At 60.6% G+C, this 24,502-nt stretch overlaps 1 protein-coding gene across 1 annotated transcript in view; it reads right to left on the bottom strand.

The window, feature by feature from the left end:
- SORCS2 (sortilin related VPS10 domain containing receptor 2) overlaps positions 1-24,502 on the bottom strand; it is a 462,241-nt gene that overhangs the window by 10,612 nt on the left and 427,127 nt on the right. The window contains exons 12-23 of the mRNA XM_027597353.2: positions 23,527-23,603; positions 20,373-20,464; positions 19,504-19,611; positions 13,880-14,000; positions 12,768-12,901; positions 11,948-12,076; positions 9,022-9,193; positions 3,942-4,128; positions 3,521-3,654; positions 2,462-2,585; positions 1,103-1,215; positions 14-139 (exon numbers count right to left, since the gene is read on the bottom strand). Of these exons, the coding sequence (XP_027453154.2) occupies positions 14-139; positions 1,103-1,215; positions 2,462-2,585; positions 3,521-3,654; positions 3,942-4,128; positions 9,022-9,193; positions 11,948-12,076; positions 12,768-12,901; positions 13,880-14,000; positions 19,504-19,611; positions 20,373-20,464; positions 23,527-23,603 (1,517 nt within the window). The remainder of the gene's footprint in view (positions 1-13; positions 140-1,102; positions 1,216-2,461; positions 2,586-3,520; positions 3,655-3,941; positions 4,129-9,021; positions 9,194-11,947; positions 12,077-12,767; positions 12,902-13,879; positions 14,001-19,503; positions 19,612-20,372; positions 20,465-23,526; positions 23,604-24,502) is intronic.

Raw genomic sequence — 24,502 nt, forward strand, 5'->3', positions numbered from 1 at the left:
ACGCGGGAGATACCTTGTCACTGGGGAGGCTCCTCTTCCTTGTGGGCCGGGGAGGGGGCAGGAGCACATGCAGGTCAGCCAAGGTGGGCAGTCCCGGCTTTACAACGGTCACCAGCAGCTCCTCAGGGACACTGGTCTCCTGCGGGGACACAGACGAGCCACTCTGACCCACCTGCCTCCTCTGTCCCCTGCCGCACTCCAGGGCCCCTAGGAATACCCTCTCTCCACTCTTGGCCCGTCCAAGTGCTGGCCGTCTGTCCTGCGAGCTATTCCTGACCCCTGCACACACGGGGATGGCCCCAGGACGCCGTGACCACATTCCACCTCCTGCAGCCCTCCTGGTCCCTCCGCTCTTCACCCCCGACACCAGCCTCCCCTGGGCCAGGCCTGCCCCCTCTAGTCCACTCCTCACACCGTGGCTAGGATAACTGAGCAGGCCCCTCTCTGGCTAGTGTCCTTCCAGATGTCAGGGCTCCTGATCATACAACCCCTTCAACCCACAAAGCTCAGCTTCTGCAGGTCCCTCTGCCTCCTGAGAATCCCACTCCGTGCACTTTCATCTGGCAAACTCCTATTCACCCTTGGATGCCCAGGAGAGTATCACCAGCATTATTAACGGACCGAGGGGAGTCATGGCCACAGCCGGTGGCAGCCATGGATGACTGTAGGGGGCAGGTGTTTCTGCCCGCCCCGAGGCCTCTGCCTGCTCTCGGTGAGCTCCTCGGGGGCGGCAAGTACACTGACTCCTCTCTGTCTCCAGTGTCCGGCCCAGAAGAGAAACTCCGTGAATAAATGAAAGTTACATTCAGGAGATTCTGGGCCAGCAGAGGACAGTGACCGCGTCCTGGACAAACAACTGGGGCTCACTCGATGTGCATGGAGGAGGCAGGCCTGTCCCTCCCCTGCAAGGTGGCGCTCCAGCCACAAGTCCCCTAGAGCCAGGGCAGCGGGCCCTACGTCCCCCAACCACCTGGGCAGCCAGCCTGAGGCTGCGTCACTGACACTGAGGGCAGCCCCCCCCGCCCCCCCCAGGCCCGCCGGGGGGGTCCAGGCTCCCCCACCCCCCCGCTTCTCCGGGGCGCCTGCAGGTGCTGGGCGGCACCTTGGAGAGCAGGCGGGTCACCACCAGGCCGACGTCCTCTCTCCACTCAGGGGTGTTGGGATTGTGCGCGTCCAGGTCCTTGGAAAACTGCAGAGGCACCACCTGGAACTGGTCTGAAAAGAGGCAGCGATGGGCGAGCAGGTCAGTCCTGGGCAGTGGGGCTCTGCCCGCCGCAGGAGGCCCCCCCGTCCTGGATGGCCCAGGACCGCCACGATCAGACCCCGTGGCCCGCTTTTGGAAAACGAGAGTCCTCCCTGTGACGGCAGCTGCTTGCTCCGGGCAGGGCCCCTCTCACCGACCGGCACCAAGTAGTGATCACTGCAGCACCAATGACAAGGATGAACAGTGCCCACCGGGGAGGGAGGGCCTGGCCCGTACACCGTGAGATCTGCCCTCTCACTCTCAAGGACGTGCACGCCCCATGAGGCTGGGTGTCCATCCCCCAGGGACCCATGGACTTCACTGGGCTGGTCCCCCCACCAGAGTAAGAGTCCTGCGAGGGCAGAGGCCACACCTTCCCTTTCCTGCACGTGTCCCGGGGCCCCCACCTCACTGAGGCCCACTCCAGAGCCACCTGCCAGTGGCTCGGGGCTCACTGTACTCTCTCCATGTTCCTCCCGAGCCCCAGGTTTCTCTCTTGGGAAATGGGAGGAGGCCCGAGGGACACGTGCTTTGTGAACAGAGAACTCGGCATCTCACAGTGGGGTAGGGGTGACTATTGCCGAGGTCTGAGCTCAGGGCCCTGTGCACACGTGTTTGTGAATGCAGGAACAGCCAAGGGCAGGCCGGCTAAATATTTAACTGATGGCCGTGGTCCACGGGAGAGGCTGTTCTCAAAGCCTAAAGGAGGTTTCACTGGTGTGATGACGAGGCCAACAGCACACAGGCTGGGGGGGCGGGGTCTCTTCCAGGCTCAGGATGAATCTCCTATGGTAAACATCTCCCGCGAGGGCCTTGGGGCCCCCAGTGAGCACCAGTAAATGGGGTGCGGATTCAGAACTGAGTCTCAACAAAGGCTGTGTTACGGGGCTCAGAGGACAGGTGGTGGGAGAGGTCAGGGTCCTGGGAGGCATCGCCGGGTGACCGTGACACATCACTCAGTCGCGCCCCTCTCTGTGCTGTGTGAGGCCCACGAGTGCCAGCCACGGACACAGAGACATGTCCGTGTTCCTCTTCCAGATGGGGAAACTGAGGCTGAGGAGTCGGGGAGCGTCTGGGCTGTGTTCACGGGCTCCTCTCTCTAGCCTGCGGCTGCCCAGCATAACCAGGGTGTCTGCGGCTTACAGTCCCCATGTCACCCAAACCCGGGGCTCCTGCGAAGGACGAGACGTGCTGCCCGACCCGGGAGAGGGTACTCACCCAGCACGCGGACCACCTTGGAGTCCTGCAGCACTGAGCTTCCACAGGCCGCCTGCACCGTCACGCGCACGTCCCCCGTCTCTGCAAACTGCGTGGTCACGGAGTTCTCCAAGGAGAGCAAGGGCTGCAGGGGACACGAGTGGAGGTCAGGGCCGGGGGTGGCAGGCAGCCCCAATGGGACAGCCGGACCCATGGTCCCTCCCGCCGCCCAGGGCCTCACTGAGAATGCTCCCTCTTCCCTGCTCTGGTCAGGACATGCGGGCAGCACCAGGGGGCACGGGGAGGACCCCCCCACCCCCAGAGCCACTGGCTCTAAGCCAGCATAGCCTGGACCGAGGGTCCTGGTGTTCCCTTCCTTCCGGACCTGCCCGGATTGCTGGGCTGGAAGAAGCCGAGTTGTGATTCGAACCCAGAGCCTAGCACCTTCCTCAACCCTCTGCATTCCAGAGAAACACAAACTGGGGCCTCTGCCACTGTTGGGGTCTTTCTACTTGGGGTCTTTCTTCAGGGCTACAACCCACTGAATGAGGGAAGGATGGCCCTCTGTGGGTCTTGAGGGCCCGCAGGGTAAGGTTGAGCATCCCTGCCCACGGAGACCCTCCAGCCCTCCTACCAGCCATTGTCTGTGGCTCCCCGCTGCTTACAGGGTACAACCCAGGGCTCTGGGTGAGGCTTCTGACATCAGGTCCAGCCCCAGTGGCCCCCTCCTCCGTGAAGCCTTCCCTGACCACACCCAACACCCAGAATAGAAACGTCCTGATCTTCCCTGGAGCTCACAACACCTCACCCATCCCCTTCCTATGATGCTTATCACAACTCAGGTCACCTGCTTTGTTCACATCTCTTTCCCCAGGAAAAGGCCGGGCCTGGTCTGCTTTCTTCTGCGTCTGCCAGACTCAGAGCCGGACCCGAGCAGCGAGGGCTCCGGAAGAAAGGCTGGTGCGCGCTCGCCTCCGCTCCACACTGTCATACCCTGTGTCCTTCCGCCCAGTCCCCGGGGCAGGGCCCTGCCCCCCACTCTCAGCCAGGGCGGTGCCATGGGTCCCGGGGCCTGCGTACCTGCAGGCTGTGGCCGATCCACCAGTAGAAGACGGTGAGGTTGGGGTTCAGAGGCAGCAGCACAGCTGTGAGGTTCACCTCCTGATTGATGCCGACCACGGGAACCACTTCGAGGTGGAGGGCCTGGAGGGGGGCTGCGGGTCGTGGGAAAGGCTGCGGTTAGGGGACACCAGGGCCCTGGCTATTTCAGAGGGGGCTTCTTCGTCACCTTCATCACTTCCCCCCGCATCCCCACCCAGCCTACCACTGCACACACCGCCAGGGCCGTGGACCCGAGCCCGTCTGCCTGCTCCCCACCTGCGGGCTCGCCAGCCTTGGGGTCCCGTCGCTGCCCCAGGGGACTCCCTGTACTCCCCCGAGGACCAGGTTCTCTCTGCCCCGGGGGGGGGGGACTCTGGGCTTAAAGGGGCGACGGACTTACAGTTGACCTGGACAAAGAGAACGGCCTCGTCATGCCCAGCCACGTTCTCCGCCCTGACGGACACGCGGTAGACACCAGGGCTCCCGTAGCGGTGCCGGATGGGCTCCTCGGTCAGTGTGAGGTTCATGTACACGGCCTTGAAGCCGTCCCCCAGGTCCACTTGGTACTTGGTGGTCAGGACATCACCCTGCAGGAAATCCCGCGAGGCCACTTAGGAGGGACGGCGAAGCTGAGAGGCCTGCGGTGGCTCGCGTGCTCATCCCCTCGCTGCCCTCAAAGGACGCGGGGCCCCGGGCCCCCAGGCACCAAGCCCGCCCTGCCCTTGGGGCGGCCAGCCTGGCGTGCGGGGCTGCAGAGGGCAGACGGCCCGGGAGCCACAGAGACACAGGAGGATGGGGGCAGGGCCCAGGGCCAGGTGTGCCCGGCTGCAGAGGGAGCGGTCAGGGTGGCGGGCCGGCCGGCGGGGACAGCCACGAAGGCCTGAGCCAGGAGCTGGAGGGAGGGAGGCCCCCCGCACAGGCTGGAGGGCGTTCAGGAACATGGCCAGGAAGATCGCACATGGGAAGACTCCTAAGGCCTTTCCCTGAAAATTGGGAAAACATTAATTTCCCTTCTCAGTTGCTTCCTGAGTGTTTCTTTGATCCCATTCTCTGCAGAGCTGGGGTGCCGGTCAGACATGCAGGGTCAATGCAGTGTGATGCTCCCTGCACCTGCTGCCCCTTCCCCGGGTTTGAGCAGCACAGCACTGTCTGACGGCCTCAGGCCGCCCCCCCCCTGCCCCGCTGGTGAGCCAGCGCCCCCCCCCAACCACCGTTTCCTCACCGAGGCGCGGGGAAATCGAGGGAGGGAAACAGGAAACAGTATCTTTCTCCGCTTCACAGCAAGAAAGTGTTCTCGAGCTCCCCCTCTCCCCTGCCCCATCACCCCTTCCTACCGCCCTGTCCCTGCAGGAACGCCCTGAAAACCACTTCCTGCTGACCCAGAACGACACAGGATTCGCACTGACCATTTATGATCCTCTCATTCTATGCCTGCAGAGAAAACTTGACAAAGCCCTTTCCCATAAATCACGTTCACTTAACTTTCTCCACAGATATGTGGATGGTTGAACAGTGTTTGTGCCCCCAAATCCACGTGCCCCAGAACTCAGAATGTGGCCTTATTTGGAAATAGGGTCTTTGCAGAAGCGATTAGTTAAGATGAGGTCAGGCCGGAGTCGGACAGGCTCCCAGCCAGTGGCCATGTCTTTATAAGGAGAGGCAGGGGCTTGGGACACAGAAGAGATGGCCATGTGATGACAGGGCAGAGACCACAGCGACACAGCCACAAGCAAAGGGACTCCAGCGCCCCAGAAACTGATGAGACAGGGAAGAATCCCTCCCCAGAGCCTCCGGCGGGAGCCAGGCTCTGCCAATGCCTTTATTTCGGATTTCCAGCCTCCGAACCCGGGAGAGAACCACGTGCTGTCTTGTGCCTACAGCACGTGGTCACTGGGACCAACAGTTTACATGGCGTCCGATTGTCCCCACGTGCTGGGCCAGAACCGCGGGGCAGACTGGCTCACCGTCCAGGGCTCCTATGGACATGCGGCCTCACGGGAACCAGGGGACCGGGGTCTCAAGCCCGCCTCGCTCTGGGGGGCAGGGGCTTTGTGCAAGCTGGACGTACCTGGGAAGCCTGGTGGCTCCGAGGTGTGCGGGGCACCACCGTGTCCCTCGGGACCCCGTGTTCCTGCCGGTGGGCCACAGACGGATGCCCATTGAACGATTTAAACATTATACTTGGTTAAAATAACTTGTCATTTTCCCCATGATCAAAACATAGTCCAGCACCCACGCGACAGACAGCAAACACGCAGGCAAGGTGATCCACCCTGTAACCCCACCCCCGTGCCCTGCTGCATCTCGTGCCCGCTGTCAAGATGTGAACGTCTTATTCTGAGACAACCGCCAGTTCCCATGTGGTTTGTAGGGACCAAGACAAATCCCGTGTGCCCCGTACCACACGCTCGGAGCTAATGCTTGCCGAAACCAGAATGTCACAGCTAGGACGTGGACCTGGACACAGCCGGGGTGCAGAGCCGCCGAGCCACCGCCCACCCCGCCGTCACACCCCCGACTCATCTGTCCTCCATTTCTGCAATCATGTCGTCTCGAGAACATCCTATAAATGGAATCCGACAGCACAGAGTCACTGCGGTTGCCTTTTTCTCATTCAGTTTAACTCTCCGGAGACTCACCCGGGTCGTGGCACGTATCAGTCATCTGTTCCTTCTCACTGCGGAGTCGTGTCCCATGTGGTGGCTGCGCCACTGTTCGGGCAGACACCCCTCAGAGGATGTCTGGGTGTTCCCAGTTCCTGGCCCTTCTGCCATAAAGCTGCCGTGAACGCTCGCGTGCAGGGTTCTGTGTGGACACAAGTCTTCATTTCTCCGAGACACACGCCCAGGAGCACATGTGCTGAGTCATGGGGTGGTTGCGTGTTTAGTTTCTTAAGAAACTGCCCCACTGTTTTCCAGCGTGGTGGTCCCATCCTATGCTCCTGCGTATGAGGGATCCACGCATGGGGGTCCGGCCTCTCCGCACCCTCGCCAGCACTTGGTGGTGTCGCTGTGTCTTATTTGGGCCATTGTTGTGGGCGTGCAGTGACCCGTCATTGGGGCTGGATTCGCATTTCCTTATCGGCCAGTGAGGCTGAACGGCTTTCGTGGGCTCACTGGTCACCTGTCCGTCGTCTGCGATGAACCGTCCCTCCGTGTCCTTGACCTGCTTCCTACACAGAGCATTGTTTTCTTCCTGCTCTTTATGTGTTCTAGGTACCAGTGTTCACCAGATGCATGCTGGGTAAATATCTCCTCTGTAGCTTTCTTTTCACCTTCTCTACGGGGTCTTCTGCAGCACACAGGTGTGTCGCTCAAAGTCCAACTCACCAAATTTCCTTTACAGGTGATGCTTTCAGCGTCCACTCTACGAATGCTTGGCCTAGCCCTAGATCTGCATATTTTCTATATCTCTTTGCCAAAGGACTGATAGTTTTCCGCTTTCCATTGACCTCTGTGGTCCATTCTGAGCTGATCTGCTATCAGGTGTGAGGTACCAGCCGAGGCTCATTTTTACTGACAGTTTGTTTGCTGAGGACTGTCCTCCCTCCCCTGGGATGCTTTCGCTCCTGTGTCAAAATCAGCTGCACACTTCTATGTGGGTCTATTTCTGGGTTCTCTATCAGCTCTTATTTTTAAATCTCGGGTGCTTACAGAACTTGGCCCCCGCCCCAGATCCAGCTAGTTCCACACGCAGCTTGGCCTGTGCGTGAGGGCGGGTGGGTGTGACTTGTGTGTCAGTGTGAGTGGTTACGAGTGTGTGAACACGTGGTGAGGGCGTGTCCGAGTTTCTATAGTCAGTGTGTGAGAATGTGAGTGTGTGTGAGCGTGCATGAGTGTGCGTCCACCCCTACCCAAGCTCCCAAGCTCTCCCCCCGTCCATGAGGAAGCCAGCAGTCCTTATGGATAGGGCAGTGTGCTGGGAGACCTCTCTTGCAAGAGCATCTTTTGGTCACTCCAGCGACCCCATGCAATCAAGGCTGGGGACCACTGGGGCAGTGGGCCTGACTGGCCTGTCCTGTCCTGGCTTCAGCTAGGGACTCAGCAGATGGACCATGTTGCCCAGATGGAAGGCTCTAGGGGGCAGCAGATGGCCATTTTTCCTGGAAGTCTGTGCTAGAACTTGGGCAGCAGGTGGGTCCACTCTGAGGGTCCAGGGGCCCCACCTGGGGAGGGGGCATCGTCCTCCTGCCATGCCAAGCTGTGTCAGATGCCCAACCCCTGCCCCGGGGCCACCCCCGAGGCCCCGAGCATAAATGTCAGGACCAGGCTCATCCGCACAGGGGAGCACAGACCAGGCACTGTCCATGCGGAGCTCTGTCGCCTGTTACTGTGTGGCCTCGGGCCAGTCACTGCACGTCTCTGAGCCGGGGTTTCCCAGCTGGGCACACGGGTGCTCACACATACAGCTCCGTGCCCTCTGTCCTCAGTTTCCCTGTCTGCATGACAGCAGACATCAAAGACCTCTGTCATCATCTGGGCACCATATTTGGAAGGACGTGTGCTAAACAATGCACACGCAGTTATAAAGCTGAATTCGCTTCATTCAGCAGAGTTGTTAACCAAAGATCCGAGCGCCCAACGGAGCCCCGTGCGCAGACGGCCGGCGGTCCCAGGGCGGGTCTCCCTCCGGTGGGAGCTGGCTTCTCCTCTGTGCCATTCTATCGCTTTGAATTTCCTGCATGTCGGTAAGATTTTCTGATTTCTGTTTTTGGATGCTCTACAGGGAGTTTGCTACTTCTATGATCAGAAAAATAAGCATGCTGTATATTAATTTTAAATGACTAGAATAAAATACAAAACTTCGCAGCTGTTACCTTGGGGGGGAACAGGGTTTTTGCTGATATTTATATTCTTGAAATTTTAGGTGTTTTTCAAATGTTCTACCATGAGTATAAATTCTTTTTTAAGTCAGAAGAATACGTGACACTTGTACTAAAGAGAAAAAGAGAGAAAGTGGAAGACTGGGAGGGAATTTACATATTCGTATATATTATATAGAATTAAATCCATATCTATCATCTACCTTCAGGATTTATCTTTGGTTCTGGGATTTATAAGTAATAGTGTGTGTGTGTGTGTGTGTGTGTTTTTAATTTTCTGCTTTTCTTAAGATTCCAGATTAACTAAATCAATATAATTAGAGGTTTAACAAATTGCCACCCACAGGAACAAATAAATCTCGGAAGCGTCAGAGTCCAGTAAACACACTCTGCCGTGCACAGAAGGGTCCCCGCCACGTGTGCTGGTTGTACGGTGACCCCCCCCCCCATAGTCCACTGTCCTCTGCAGTTCGGATGCTGCTCGGGGCCTGGGGAGGGGGCTTCCGGCCTGCTCTTACCCCCTCAGCTTGGAAAACCCCTGCCGAGATGATTCTGCTCCAAACCACCTGGAAGCGGAGGGGACACCCCCCCACCCCCCACCCCCGTCCCCTGCTTCTCCGGCGGGAGTGGCCCAGTGGGGGTAGCACGCCGCGCTCACCTGCTCCTGCCGCACCACGAACAGGACGTCCTCTCTGGGCCGCACGGCCACCGCCTCGCCGCGGATGCTGACCTGCAGGCCCCGGGGCGGCGTGAGCGGGCACTGCAGCTGCGCGGGGCTCTGCCGAGGGTCCACACCGCCCTCACACACGTTGGACACCACCTTCCGGTACCTGCAGGCGGAGGGCGGGTCAGGGTCTGCACAGACGGCGGGGGAGGGCACGGGCCCCGCGGCCTGGCGGGGACTCGCCGGTGGCAAGGTGCGGCTCCCGGCTGGTGGCCTCCACACGGATGCCCAGGCTTCTCCTGGCCTCCCGGCCTCCTCCCGGCCCCACCAAGAGCCTTGTTGCCCCGTGTCAGAGCTGAGAGGCCAGGCGAGGTGGGGGGTGGCCAGCCACTTCCCTGTGCAGTCACAGGACTTGCGACAACCCTAACACTTGCTGCCCTTGTGGGCGAGGGTGTGACTGGGCACAGCCTGAATGCTGGGGCCTCACTGAGAAACGTGCCCAAGAGGGGCCGGGACTCGGCTGTGGCCTTGCCACCGCTGCGCCCCCTCGGGGCTCCCTTCCTCACCACCCGGCTAGAGGACACCTGATCCAGCGACTCCTTCACACCGCGTATTTGCTGGGGGACCAGTGGACCACATATAGCTGCTGCCCTTGCTGGGCAGACCGCCCAGGGCAGGAGGCAGACTGCACCACACTACCCCCCACATCGAGGTAAAATCACCGCCCACAAGCTCTGGGAATCAGTCCCTGAGTGAGCGGCTTTCAGCTGAAGTCGGAAGGGCGAGCAGGAGAGGGAAGGGCACCCAGGCAGCAGGACAAGCATGGGCAAAGGTCCTGTGGTGGTCAGCTGGAACCAGAGTGGGGAACAGGGCTGAGAGGAGGCTGGACAGGGGTTGGGGGGCAGAGACCATGGGCTCTGATGGACCTTTTATGTTTGTCGGGGGTGGCATCAACTGACTTGCCAATTGTGAAGCTCTCTAAGGCTACACCGGGACCCTGGGTCCATAAAACTAGCATCCTGCCAAAGAACCTGGCTCTGCCCACCTCCCTGAGCCTGGACCCCCACCCCCCGCCCCCATAGCTCAGCCACGGAGACACACATTCAGGGGTTTATCATGCAAAACACACTGGATTAATTCAGAAGAAAATACACTCTAAGAGCTACTCCCCACGGCACCTTGGTGCCCAGAGTGTGCACATGGTCTGATGTGCAACCCTTCACCCTTGATGTGGGCCCTCGCTCTGACACTCCTGGCAAGAGTCCCTGCTTGCCACACCCTAGTGAGTGCACCAGAGAGGCTGCTGTGGCTGATGGCTGGAGGGATGATGGGGGAATGATGGATGGAAGAGGGATGGATGGATGGATGGATGGATGGATGGATGGATGGATGGATAATGGATGAATGATGGATGGAAGGAAGATGGCTGGATGGCTGGAAGGGGGAATAGATGGATGGATGGATGATGGGTGAATGATGGAAGGATGGAGGATGGATGGATGGATGGATGGATGGATGGGTGGATGGATGGATGGGTGGATGGGTGGATGGATGGATGGGTGGATGGATGGGTGGATGGGTGGGTGGATGGGTGGATGGGTGGGTGGATGGGTGGATGGGTGGATGGATGGATGGGTGGGTGGGTGGGTGGATGGGTGGATGGGTGGGTGGATGGGTGGATGGGTGGATGGATGGGTGGATGGGTGGGTGGATGGGTGGGTGGATGGTGGATGGGTGGATGGGTGGATGGATGGATGGATGGATGGATGGATGGATGGATGGATGGATGGGTGGGTGGATGGGTGGATGGATGGATGGATGGATGGATGGATGGATGGATGGATGGATGGGTGGGGTGGGTGGATGGATGGATGGATGGATGGATGGATGGATGGATGGATGGGTGGGTGGATGGATGGATGGGTGGGTGGATGGATGGATGGATGGATGGATGGATGGATGGATGGATGGATGGATGGATGGGTGGGTGGATGGATGGATGGGTGGATGGATGGATGGATGGATGGGTGGGTGGGTGGATGGATGGATGGGGATGGTGGATGGATGGATGGATGGATGGATGGATGGATGGATGGATGGGTGGGTGGATGGATGGATGGGTGGGTGGATGGATGGATGGATGGATGGATGGATGGATGGATGGGTGGATGGATGGGTGGGTGGGTGGATGGATGGATGGGTGGGTGGATGGATGGATGGGTGGATGGATGGATGGATGGATGGGTGGTGGGTGGATGGATGGATGGGTGGATGGATGGATGGATGGATGGATGGATGGATGATGGGTGGATGGATGGGTGGATGGATGGATGGGTGGATGGATGGATGAATGGATGGATGGGTGGATGGATGGATGGGTAGATGGATGGGTGGATGGATGGATGAATGGATGGGTGGATGGATGGATGGGTGGATGGATGGATGGAGATGGGTGAATGATGGAAGGATGAAGCATGGATGGACAGATGGATGGATGGATGGATGGATGGAATTTACGCTGCTGAGGCTAAAACCTGCAACATCTGGTCCTGCTTCCTAAGCTCTGCCCCTGTCCATTCCCCAGGGGAAGTAATGGGGATTTTCTAGAAAGTCCACTGGCATTTTCTTCCCTCTTAAAACTGCCTCAAAGGGACACAGAGACCTTAAGATAGAGCATCTCGGGACCTCCTGAAGCTGTGGGTTCACAGCTTCATATACCTGATGCTTTAGCTCTTTGTTCAGAGCCAGCTCAAAACACACTGTGTCCCTGATGCTGCCCCACGTGGGCTCAGATTGAGCCCCTGCAGGGTCGGTGCCCGGGGTGACTCTCAGGAGCCCAGCCAATAGGGCATTGTTGGCTGACTTCTCTTTCGGCGGCTCTGCCACCAGAGCGGTGCAAGGAGGCGCGTGCCGCACTCACCCGAGGCTGCTGCTGTAGGTCTGGCCCAGGACACAGTCGTCTGGCGGGGACAGGGGGTTAAACCAGAAGCTGGCAAAGCACTTGGTGGCATCAGACTCCGAGGAGGGGGAGCGCTCAAATCCGTAGTCACTGTTGAGGGGCAGAAGGGCGGTCAGGAGACAGGTTTGGGTGGGGATGGGAGCTGGTCTGGGGCGGGGGCCTCACAGCAAGGGCCCGTGATGCACCTGTTTGTGGGGACACACAGCCCCATCCAGCCTGAAAATCAGGGTTACATCCCAGGTGAGAGGGATTGCAGAGGGGATTCTGGGAACTCCCAGGAGAGCACTGAGCCCAGCCTAGGTATCCTGGAGGGCTGCCTGGAGGAGGTGCACTGAATCTCCAAGGAAGGCAGTGGACAGCCAGGGGGCAGAGAGGGGAGGGGCACTGCACAAGGGGCCCCTTCAACGCTGGTGAGGGGGGTGCAGGTGGAGGCATTGGGCACATAAGGGGAAGCATGGCTAGGGAGGCAGGCGGCGGCCAGAGGCTTCGTGAACCAGGCTCTGGAACTCGGAGAAGTGCTGGGTGGGCGCCGCTTGCCCCCAGGACACCCTCCCCGGTTCCTAGCGCCCCTCCCCACTGTGAGCAGGCCACTGTGATGGCTGAGCCCACGCGCCCTTCAGTTCCCGACGCTCCTCCCAGGAGCGCCCTGTTGCCCCTGGCTCTAAGGCACAGAATAAGACGGCAGGAGGACTGTGAGTCTGAGAGCCGCGCTGGGTGGCGGCTGCCGGCTCGTGAGGCTGCTCAGGGTGCCCCGGAGGCCAGGAGCCGGTGCGGTCCTCACCAGAGGAAGTCCGACTCCCGGCACCTGCACACCCGGGACTCGAGCGCCGACGTGAAGCTCCGCCCCTTGATGCACCAGGATGTGGACTTTCTCTTCCGGAAGCTTCTCTGCTGGCCCATGATGCAGCGGTCGCCCTGCAGCGAGAACGCGGGGTGAGGAGCCGGCCGAGAAGGGTCCACTGCCCTCCGGTGGCTTGGACTGCTGCTTTTGCCCGTGTCCGAAAATAGCCGATTCTCAACCCCCAGGCAGCCAGCCGCGTGGGGCAGGGGATGAGTCCCCTTTCCCAGATGGGGAAACTGAGGCTCAGAAGACGAAGTGGCGTGCCTGAGGTCAAGCTGGGGCAGCCCCCCTCCCATCCCGATCCACAAGCATCCATTGAGCACCCACTGTGTACATGCTGCCCCTGGCCCTGAGGGGTCACAGTGCTGCTGGAACCCAGGCCCCTGTTATGTTTCTCCTCGTCCCCGGGGTGGACGCCCTGTGCAGGAGCTTGGAGGAGCCACGGCCCACGGGGCGCATGTGGACACACAGCAGGTCCTTAGCATGCACTCCCAGCAGCCCCCGCCCAGCCCCACAACGGGGACACTGACAGGAGCAGGGACACCAGCAATTCCAGAGTCCCGCATTCTGAAACCTCGAGCCTCGCCATCACAACGGCGGCAGCACAGCCTGGTCTGGACTGCAGGCGGGCTGCTTCCAGCCCTTACCGATTTCACGTCGTGTGACTAGTCTACCTTTTGTTCTAGAAACATCTATGTGTTTGAGGTTATGGGGCGGGGCTGCCGTAACCCCCCAGGGGTGTTAAGCAACCTATGCGCAGGCCCCGTGCTGCCCGCCCACCATGTCACAAGCCCCAGGCCCCGAGCACACAGGACTGCACAGTGGGGTCAGGGCACGTGGCCCCGTGCCGCTGAGCGTGGCGGCAGACCCAAGCCCAGAGCAGCCCAGACGCCAAGAAGTGGCCGGAAAGGCCAGCCACAGGACTGGCCGTGTCAGGGCCGCCGGGGTTGTGGGAAGCCCTCCTGGAGGCGAGGCTCCTGGTGCCGCCCAGGACGGAGGACGCACAGGCGGGGCGGGCCGCCCTGCCCGCCACAGCCCGGGCCCCGGCCCACCTCCAGGTCGGTGAGGTCCCAGGAGCCATAGTCGTCCTCCGCGCACGGCCTGGAGAATGAGGGCCGGAAGTCCACCTTGACCAGCTCCCAGTCGGACCGGAAGCTGATGTGGCCGAAGACCCTGGGGAGGGAAGAGGAGGGACGGTAACCCCCTCAGCCTGGCCCGCTTCGTGGCGCGAACCACTCCCCTGGGGCCTCAGCGCCCCCTCCTCACGGGCCCAGCGGCCGCTCTCCTGGCCGCTCCTAGAGTCCCGGCCCCCCTGCCCTGTGCCCAGCCGGCTGCAGGCGTGTGGTCCCGGTGGTGGTGTCTCCCTGAGGATCACACACCGTCTCGGACTCACGGATGGCACGGGCGGGGGTCTCGCCCCACACCCCCCTCAAGGGACGAGGGAGTGGGCGCAGTCGTGTCGGGAGCCCTGGCCTCCCAGTTGCCACCCGGGCCCTTCCACAGCCTTCCACGGTCTTTGCTTCGGTTCCGCAGAACGTTGGGGGGGTCAGCTGGATGCGGGGTGCTTCTCCTGCCTCAGTCAGCATCACTGCACCGGGGCCTGACCCGCGGACACCCCGGTCGGCCTCACCGTGCCAGAGCCCTGCACCGCGGACACCCAGCTCTGCAGAGCTGGGCCACCGGCTGTTTTTCCAGGCACAACCAGCAATCCAAAGAGAGGTAACAAGTCATCATACGGGCTCACAGTGGCAGGACCTCAGCCTGTGCGCACCTCCTGCCCACCATGGGGCCCCAGCCTGGGCGAGCAGAGGACGCAGGGGAATGGAGCACCATGGGGGCTCTTGAAAGGCCAGACACGTACGGGACACCCATGATGTGCCGGGGGTTCCATCTGTGCTGTCCGGTCTAATCCCCACCACAGCCTCGTGAGACAAGTCCACCCCTATTTTACAGATGGGAAGACTGAGGCACAGAGACGCTAAGTAACTTGCCGCAGGCCACACAGCTTGTTTGGGCCATTTCCTCTTCCTCAGCATGCAGCAGTCATTTGCTGAACATCTACCATGTACCCAGATCCCTCCCTCTCTGCAAGGACTGCTATTTCAGGGGCTCCAAAAACCACCAGAGAAGAGGGGCTCAGCCAGCACATCCTTGGTCCTTCCCGAGCCCAACCTGCAGCATTCTGGACATATCACCAGAGGTTGAGCATCTGGGTAGAGGAGGTGATACACCCTGCTGTATTCAGCCCCCTTCCAAGCATGCTGACGGGGACAGGACACTTGGGAAGGACAATCATGATCTGAAAGGATCCTAACCCCATTCTGGGATGGTGGGTCACCTGGCTCATTCTGTGTTCTAGGGGACACGACGGCTGGCTCTGAATGTCCGAGGCCGATGTCTGAAGAGGAGTTTTGCTTTCATGGGACATCTCTAAGCCAGGCAGGCCTGGACTGGTGCCCCACCTCCTATGTCTGTGACCTTGGGCAGGGTCACTCCCTCTGTGTACCCCAGTTTCCTTGGCTTTCAAACGGGGACGATAGTTCTGGCCTTTCAGGATTGATGGTGGATTAGCCATGGTCTGTGGGGGGTGCCGGCGCACACTAGGAGCTTCATCCACATGCACACGCAACAAGTGATCTGCTCCCCAAAACAGTCCCCTGGAGTAGATCCTGTTATCTCTATTTTGCCGATGAAATCCCCCGCCTCTGCTGGCTGGCCGTGGGCCTCCTCGGTTCCTCAGGCCCCTGAGCCTCCCTCTGTCTCAGCCTTGTGGTCAGCCTTGTGTCCCATCTCCCAAAGTCTGCTGGGTTGGTTACAGAAACAGAGAGTGAGGGTCTTATCTCGATAGGGACACTCTTTAGGGAGCACTTACGGGGCCCCCAAGGCAGAGCAGGCCTGTCCCCGTCCCGCAAAAACCACGTTATCCTGAGAACAGCAAGTGTGCGCTGGACACATACTGACACGACCTACTGACTGCGCGCGGCGCTGGGTCGGCGTCTCATCTTCTCCCTTCCCAAACCCGTGAGGAATACACTGCTGCCGTTCCCATTTTACAGATAAGGAAACAGGCTGACAAGGGACCAGCCAAGGACCGCGCAGCCAAGGCCACTGCCTCCTAAAGCCTCAGCTGAAATGCAGAAATATCTGTCACCCGGTTCATTCTGAGTTTTAGGAAGAACATGCCAAAGGCAGCCCGCGGATCACCTCACAGTTAGTAGGAGAGAAGGGGCCAGGGGGGCAGGGTGGGCCAGGAGCCCCCCGCCCCGTAAACAGCCCCCCGCCCCTGGGCGCGGCGCGGGAGGGGAGGGTGGGCCGCGGTGAGCCAGCCTGGGGGACACATCCTGAAAGGCGGCGGCGGTCACCTGGGACATGACCTTTGGGTAGATTTGGATAAAAAAATCACCTGAGAAGATGTTCTGAGCTGTGCAGGAAACAGGACAGCAGGCGAGAGACACAGACAGACAGACAGACACGAGAGACAGAGACACGGAGAGGGAGAGAGGAAGGAGCAGCGTTGGGGGGGGGAGGCCGCCGGGTCCCAGTGAGGACGCCCCCACGGCCCAGAGACATACACGTTTTGCTCTAGCGTGCCCGTGTGTCGCCTCTTGGGCCACATGACTGGCTCCCGTGTCAGCTGGGATTTGAACAGCGTGCGGAGACGCAGCTCCGTGAAGGAGGGACGGTCCTCCTTTAAAACCTTAAAGGGTTATAGCACCTGCTTTTTCTGAGGCCAAACTCAGCCCTGGTGCTGTGACACGTGGGACCAGGGGCTTGGCTCCAAGCCCAGTGCTCTGGGGTAGAAACTGTCCCCATTTCTCAGCTGGGGAAGCCGAGGCCTCTGGCCCGGCGGGCTCGCCACCCTCCATGCTGGCACTTTTGCTTGATGGACACCAGCCTGCTCGCCACACCCCAGACAGACAGCCCTGCGTTGGACCCCAGGCGGGAGCCCTCCCTCCCCTGCCCACACACGCTGACACCCTCCCGCAGCCCCAGGAGGAACCGGCCCTCCCGTCCCAGACCCACGCCTGCGGCAGCATGTGGACCACACAGATACACGGAGCCATACGGGACATAACACGTCCCCAGGCAGGGGCATGGCAGCGACTGGGTGTCCAGGGGAAGTGCCCCAGCCAGGGTCTCTAGGACATGACCGGGTCCCCTCCCTCTCCAGCTCTGGGGACCACGCTGAGCTGAGGTGACAGAGGCCCCTTGCCCACCACTCCCTTGGTGCAGAATTGTTGAGATTTTAGCACCCCCAGAAAAGGGGGGGGCAATACATCCTTCCATGGACATTTCTTATGAGGACAGAACAAGATGATGTATCAAAACGGACCCGTAACATGCAGCAGGTGCTCAGCAAGGTGTCCCCAGGGCCCTTGTCCAGGGGGCCATACTGCTGAAGAGGCAGGGAGGGCACCAGGCTGCCTCCGTCCTGGTGGCAGGGAAGGCCCCCCGGGAAGGGGTCACTAAGCTGAATTTCAGTCTGCAGGGAATTCAGACGGCTGCCAGGCCCTGTTGTCTCAAACGTCCGAGGGAGGAGCCCACACTCACTGTTTCCCCGTCCTGCCCCATGCCATCTGCAGCCCCCAGAAGCCTAGGAGGTGGGCGCAGAAGTGGGGGTGGTCAGCGGTGGTCAGCAGTGGTGGGCTGTCCAGGCCCGCGCTCCCAGCCCCACCCAGGCACCAGAGCAGCTCAGGGTTCCCTTCCCCCGGTCTCCCCACTAATGAAGGTTTCTTGTCAGTTTGGGTTTGAGGCTGGGGGCTCATCCACGTGGATCTCGGAGGGGGGGTTCAGAGGTGCGAGCACCTCGCCCAGCACGGCCGGTGGCAGAGCCGACGGGGCCGCGGCGTGGAGGCCCACTGAGAGCCGGCAGGGCACACAGCAGGGTGAGTCCATTAACCAGGTGCTTCTTGCCGGGGCCCTGCCAGGGAATGGCTCCCAGGCAAGAAAGCTGTGCCCGCCGCAGGGCACACGGCCACCCCAGGCCGGGCCCGTGGGGAGAGGGGTCCCGCTGCCGACCGCTCTCCTGGCCAGGCCTGTCAGCTCCCGGAAAGATGGCACCAGAACAGGCGGACCGTCCGAATCCTGACGGGGGGCAAGCAGCGGCTCCTTCCCCACCCACAGCTCGTCCTGGAGCCTGTGTCTCACGGATCCCAGCCCAGTTCAAGGTCAGCTGTTCCAAGATGCCCAAGACACCGCCGGGCCCCATATGGCCCTTCCCCACCCCGCTGGTGGGCCCTGGGACACCAGCATCCTTCACACTAGCGAGGAAGGGGGCCACTCTTTACTTAAGTTTGATGTCTGCCCACTGGACCGCCAGCTCTGGGGGTCCTCGGGGTCCTCGGTGCCCAGAACAGTGGGCGGCACGTTGCAGGCCATGCTGGAAAGTCTGAAGAGGCGCTGGCCTCCACGGCCTCTGCTGTGGTGTGGAGCCAGGGGGGCGGCCACCGTGAAGGAGCCCCACCTACCACCAGCGGCCCCCGGCCCTGAGCGGAGCAGGGAAGGTTGTGGTGCCCTGTGATGGCTTCCTGGGGCTGCCCCGACCACTTCCACAAACTGAGGGCAGCGAACAACAGAAACTTATTTTCTCCCAGTCCTAGAAGCCATGAATTTGAAATGTAGGTGTTCACAGGGCAGGGCCCCGTCCACAGGCCCTAGGGGAGGGTCCTTCCTGCCTCTTCCAGCTCCCAGGACTGCAGGCAGTCCTCAGATTGTGCCCCCGCCTCCAGTCCCCGCCTCGGGTCACTCTCTCCCCATGTGTCTGTCTGTATCCCTCGCCTTCTTATAAGGGCATTGGATTAGCGCCCCCCCCGCCCCCGCACGGCCGTGTGACCTCATCCCGACTGATCGCATCTGCAAAGACCCTGCTTCCAAATAAAGCCATGGGTTCTGGGTAGATGTGCATTTTGGGAAACATTGCCTCCCCAGTACAGGCGTCATCAGTAAAAGGCAGGTTGTGCCGAGTGTGGCCAGGCATGCAGAGAATCAGCGGAGCTGTTAGAAATGCAGAGTCTCAGGCCCCACCCTGGCCCACTGATCAGCCTGAACAAGCCCCCGGGAGGGCGGATCGGCCAGGAAGGAGCCTTCCACAGCTGGACCCCCCTCTCCCCGGTGTCTGGGGAGCGCAGTTGAGCCCTGTGTACCCTGTTTCAACTCCTGCCCTCTCAGATCCCAAGAAGGATGTCCCTGTGCCCCTCCTCACTGTGCCCAGGGCAGCGTTTGGCCCGGAGTGAGGCCTGGCTCCCCCTGGGAGTTGGCAAAAGGCCTGGGGCTCAGGGGCCCAGAGCTGCAACCTCAGTCAGAGCCCAGCCTGCCCTGGCCACAGCCTGGCTCTGCCCCGCACGGGCCCTCCCTGAGCAGCGGGCCTGGGAGCCCTTCCAGGGGCCAGGAGCTCATAATAATAACGGGGATGATGGTGGTAAGGAAAGCTCAGAAGGCCGCTTCGGGCAATGGGCCAGAGCCGCCCTTGACTTGGTTCCAGCCCTCACCACCTAGGTGATCCCGGGCAGGTGACGGGCGTCCCAGGCGTGGCAGGGGCCAGTGAACAGGAGACGAGGAGGCACGTGTGAGGTTGGAGAGCAGAGTCAGGAAGACGGGAAGGAGGCGCGGAGGCCAGTGCTGAGCGCGCCTCGGAGCAGCAAGGCCGTCTGCCCGCCCGCCTCCTGTGGGCACTCACGTCATGACCAGCGTCTCGTCCCCCGGCTCACTCAGCAGCCCGTCCACAAACACGGAGGTGCTGGTGAAGTTGTGCGTGCTCCAGGTGAGGCCCTCGTCCACGCTGAACCTGCCGAGAGAAGGGGCGTCACCACCGCAGGCAGCTGGGAGCACGGCCCGTGTCCCGGACCTGCTGCCCTCCTGGATCCAGCCCTGCACGAGCCCCGGGGCCAGCACTGCCCAGCCGAGGGGGCTGGGGGCCCGCAGCAGCCGCCCGCCGGCACCAAGTGGCCTCCACATCTCCTTAGTAACACCACAGCCAAGGAGATCTGGGCGTGTTGTCTAGGTACCGCGAAGCCGCTTTGCAGCCCCTGGACGGCAGTTATCCGGACCTTGGAACATCCAGGTCAGCCCCACACAATGCCTGAGCCTAGCCCAGGGGTTGCCAGGCCAGGGACAGAAGTTTACTGCATTCCAATGGCATCATATCACGATGTCCCCAGCCTGTAGTGCAGAAAACTCTTTTTCAGACTAAAGTGATATTGGCTTCCCAGCAGCTCCCCCAGCTCTGCCTTCTGAGTCCAGAGTTCACACCTGCCCTCACTTCCCCACAACGACCCTTCAGATGTCTGAAGCTGATCCAAACGCCCTCTCACCGGGGCACATCCTGCTGGCTTCCTTGCCTGGCCCTGCCTCCTCCAGCTGACTGACTAACTTGGTGATGCTTGAACGTCACCTCCTCTGGGAAGCCCTCCCTCCAGCCCCCCTGACCATGCTGTGCTGTTATTCCCTGTTTCACTGTGTCCCTCTGCCTAGCCTGGAACAGCTCCCAGGTGGAGGAGCCCTGAGCACCCTGCCCCCGGCCCCCATGCCGGGCCCCCATGGCGTTACTTGAGGATCTTCAAGGGGATGGAGGTATCCTTGATGGCTGCGATCACGCCGCCGTGGTCCAGGTAGAGGACGTGGTGCTCTTCCTCGAACACCTGCAGAGGGGGCGGGTGACACTCTGAGGGCAGGTCACTCTCTGGGGGCAGAGGTGTCAACACACAGGCTGGGGACCACCAGCAGAGGCCAGCTCCCTGAGGCAGGGCCAGCCTGAGGGCTCCGCGTGTCCCCCAGGCCCTCCCCGTGCTCTCCCACGCCACCCAGACTCAGTGCGTGAGGGATGAGTGAATGAGCATCGCAGTTTCTAGACCACTGGCATGAGAACATTGCGAATAAATGCCACAGGCAGCCGTCTGCACAGGAAAAGCCCGCACACCAATATGGCAGACAACGTGAAGGTGAGAAAGAAATCATGGAAGTCAGCAAACCTCTATTTGACAGTAATACCCAGCAGGTGGGCCGCCTCCTCCAGGAAGCCCTCCCTGAAGCCAGGCTGGGTGGGGAGTGCCTCTGGGCTCTGGGCCTGAGCACTTACTACACTATTTGTCATTGTCTCCTCCAGCCAGGAAGCTCCTCCCAGGCAGGGCCTGCCTCTGAGTCCTCTTTTGTGGCCCAGAACGGCTCAGCTCAGAGAGCTAAGGGTGCCTGTGCTGGGGGAGCGTGTGGGGATGAATGAATGAATGAGTAAGGGAGTGAATGAATGAACTGTCACTGTCCCCCGGACAGGGCTCACACAGGAGGAGACACCTCTGGTGGCCCTGGGATCGGTGCTCCAGGTCCTCTCTGTTTGGGTGCTGGAGTCCAGAGGGAGAGATGAAAGTCTGGGCCCAGGAATCCTGGGATGCTGAGGGGCGACAGACCAGAGGGGCAGAAGCCCACCGAGGAAAATGAACTCCCAAACAGCCGGGCTTCTCCTCCAGGAAAGAGTGAGCTCCTTGTCCCAGGGAATATCCAAGGAGAAGCTAGTCTCCTCTCCGGGACCCCTGGGCTGCCAGGCACAGTGTTAGAACCACGCTGGGGGCACCTCGCAGCAAACGCATCTGTCTCCCTGCGCCCGCAGGGTTCTGTTGCTGGTTCTGTTGCTTTGAACTTGCAGAGGCCTCTGCCCGCACCATGGGAACCCTCATTCCTGCTCCACGGGGGGCCTACTCCACTTTCTTTCCGGGGTGATCAGGCCGTGGGGCGGTGGGGTGTGGCAGTGAAACCACACAGGTGGTTGTCCCAGAGCCCCAGGCCCAGGCCTCCGCCCTCTGGTGCAGCTCTGTATGCACACGTGGCTGGGGGCTCCTCCCCGGAGGACAGGCAGGGGCAGTGACCGTGCCCCCTCCCCCCAAAGATGGGGTGCCTCCCAGCCCCCCAGGGCACCCCCAGAGCGACTCCACTCTCATTAGCCTGGGACTCTGCAAGAGGGGACTCGGGTCTGACCCCCACCAACAGGTCATTCTGTGGCTTGATCAGCCCCTGGGCCCTGGCCACCCCTTCCCACCTCTCCCCCAACCCCCCGCCTCCCCACACCCCAGGCTCCGAGGGGATTCCTTGAATGTTTTCTGGTTTGGTTTTTTTTTTTATCGTCCTAGGGAACTCGTGTTTTTAAAAGGTTATGCCCATTAAGCAGGACACACACTGCCATTTGTAATTCATATTCTGAGAGCTCTCCTCTCAGACACATGTTACGACATCCTTGACAATCTGCCCACGCTCGGTAGGCTGCCCTGTCTTGGGTGACTGTCCCAGCCTGCCCTCTGTCCCCTCCTCCTCTGCACTCAGGCACGCAGGGCCCCTCCTCTCGCCCCCCCCTCCGGCGCCCCCACCCGCACCCCACCCGCCCCCACCGATGCCAGGCCCCCGTTGGCACTGGAACTGATATTCCCCCATCCAGTTCCCTCATTCCTAAGCGTGGAATCCCAGCAAATTGCTGGACAACAGGGGCCACTGTGAGTATCTTACAGTCGGTTTCTAGAAAATTAGAACAACTTGTCTGTTTCACCCTGGCCTACTTAATCTAACGGGGGGCACGTTTCCCTAATAAACGGACAGACGGTGACCTTTCAGGAGGTTTAGGCATGTTTCACGGGTTTTAGTGAAATAGAAACATTCTAACGCAGTAAGTCTCTTCTGCCCTTTTCAAAATTCTGAGTTTCTTGCATATTATTAAAAATGTCAGGGCCTTACACCCAGGCTGCAGGTAAATGGGGTACCTTTGGGGCTAACGTATTTGTCCAGAGCGCGACCTGGGGGAGGGGCTGCAAGTGGAGCCTCAGGCACGTATAACCTGCCCCAGCGCAGAGCTCCTGACACTGGAAGGGGAGATGCACACTAAAGTTTAGTGCATTTTCTTAAATGTTAAAAGCAGGGACAGTCACTCCAGGATGCTGGTGGACCTGATGAGGCCTTTGGGGCTGGAAACAGACAGCAGGTGTAGAGGCAGGCTGGCCTCTCCTGGGGCAGAGCCTGGGCCGGCTCCCGAGCCGTGTGACCGCACTGCCCGGGGACGCCGGGGTCCGCAGCCCACAGCCCGCCCTCCAGGCTGGGAATGTCAGCCCCACGTGGGCCCGGCACTGAGGAGCCCTGGCAGGTCCAACCATTTCCTGCACAACAGCTTCTCTGCTTTCTCTTCTCGGGCCCTGCCGCGACCTCGAATCATCCCCCCTGGATGTCTCCCAGGCCCCCCAACCCAGACTCAGCAAGGTTCCTCCCGGCCGGCCCCTCCCCCACATTCGCCTTCTCTTCCATGTCTCTGCTCTTCCCGCCAAGAACGGTCCCTGCCGGGAACCTGGGGATCACCCGTGGTCCCCGCTTCCTGGCCTCCAGGCTCCCAGAAGAGTTCAGCCCCAGCTTCCGAGGCCCTGTGTGCCACCTGCCGGGACGGCACCTCCAGCCCCAGCCCTAGCATTTACTCCCATTGCTGAGACCCCCACAGTGACGGGTCTGAGCGTGTGAAGATGCGTGTCAGATCTCTAACTCCCCAGCAGGGGCTCATGCGGCCGACGTTAGCACCTGCTGCAGGGAGCTGTGTGTCCAGCCAGGCCGGCAGGCTGCAGGGGGAAGACCTGTGTCTCGGGACATGTCTGGGAGGGGAGGGCACCACAGAGCTGAAGCATCAGCGGCGAGTCTCGGCAGAATGGGGGGGGGGGGGGCGCCAGGCCCCCAGCCTCCTTACCTGCCGCCAGGTATGGCCGCAGTCTGACGTGATGTACATTTCTTCCTTATATTCCACCAGCTGTGAGCCCAGGTTACCTGGTGGGGAAGAATAGGGGCAGGGTTGCTCTTAGGATCAGCCTGCTTTTGGCCCTACCAAGTATGTGTCCAGACAAATGTCCACACAGGAGTGATGTGGGCCCTGGGTCTACATCTCCCACACCCAAAGCCGCCCATGCGCATGCCCCCTCTGCATTCTCCGTATACTGACCGGCCTATGGAACCACTAGAACTACTGGTCCTAGTTTGTGCAGACAGGGATTAACTTTGCAAAGAAAGCGAGCATTAGGCAGGGCAAGGCACTTGAGGGGTTCACGGGGAGTGAACGGCTCAAGAACAACTGTGGAGGGCTGATCAGGGACTGGTGAGGAGGCCATGCTCCAGGTGGGCCGGTGTGGGGTCGTGGTGGTCCCTGACAGGATTTACACTGGGGCAGGACACAGCTGGGTTTGCATTTGGAGCCAGCTCCCCGGGGCTGGGGGCCGGGGAGACCAGAGGTCCAGGGCTAAATGGGAAGTACAGGTGAGAGGCAGGCTAAGCACCCAGGAGGTGCTCATTAAATATGTTCAGTGGATGTTCGGAGGAATGTGAGGTGGGCACCAGACCAACCAGATGGCCAGGACGTCCTTAAGGGGTTCACTTAAGCCCAGCACCAGGCTGGCTGATGGGTCAGCACCGTCAAGGCCACTTTCTAGACTCAGACTTAAATCCTGGGGTGGTGCCAGAGTGGGAAGATGCCCAGCTCAGTGTCCAAGCCAACCCCAGCCTACAGATGAGGACACTGAAGCCCTTCTGGACTCTAGCTTGGAGCCCCAGAGGCCCCTGCCCTGGGAAACCTGTACATCACTGGCCATTCGTAGCATTGTTTATGGGGCACTCTCAGGAGTATCTTATCCAGAGACAAGGTCAGATGTCTTTGGAAAATTCCAAAGGAGATG

The sequence above is a fragment of the Zalophus californianus genome, chromosome 2, assembly GCF_009762305.2.
Source record: "Zalophus californianus isolate mZalCal1 chromosome 2, mZalCal1.pri.v2, whole genome shotgun sequence".
In the NCBI taxonomy this organism is placed as follows: domain Eukaryota; kingdom Metazoa; phylum Chordata; class Mammalia; order Carnivora; family Otariidae; genus Zalophus; species Zalophus californianus.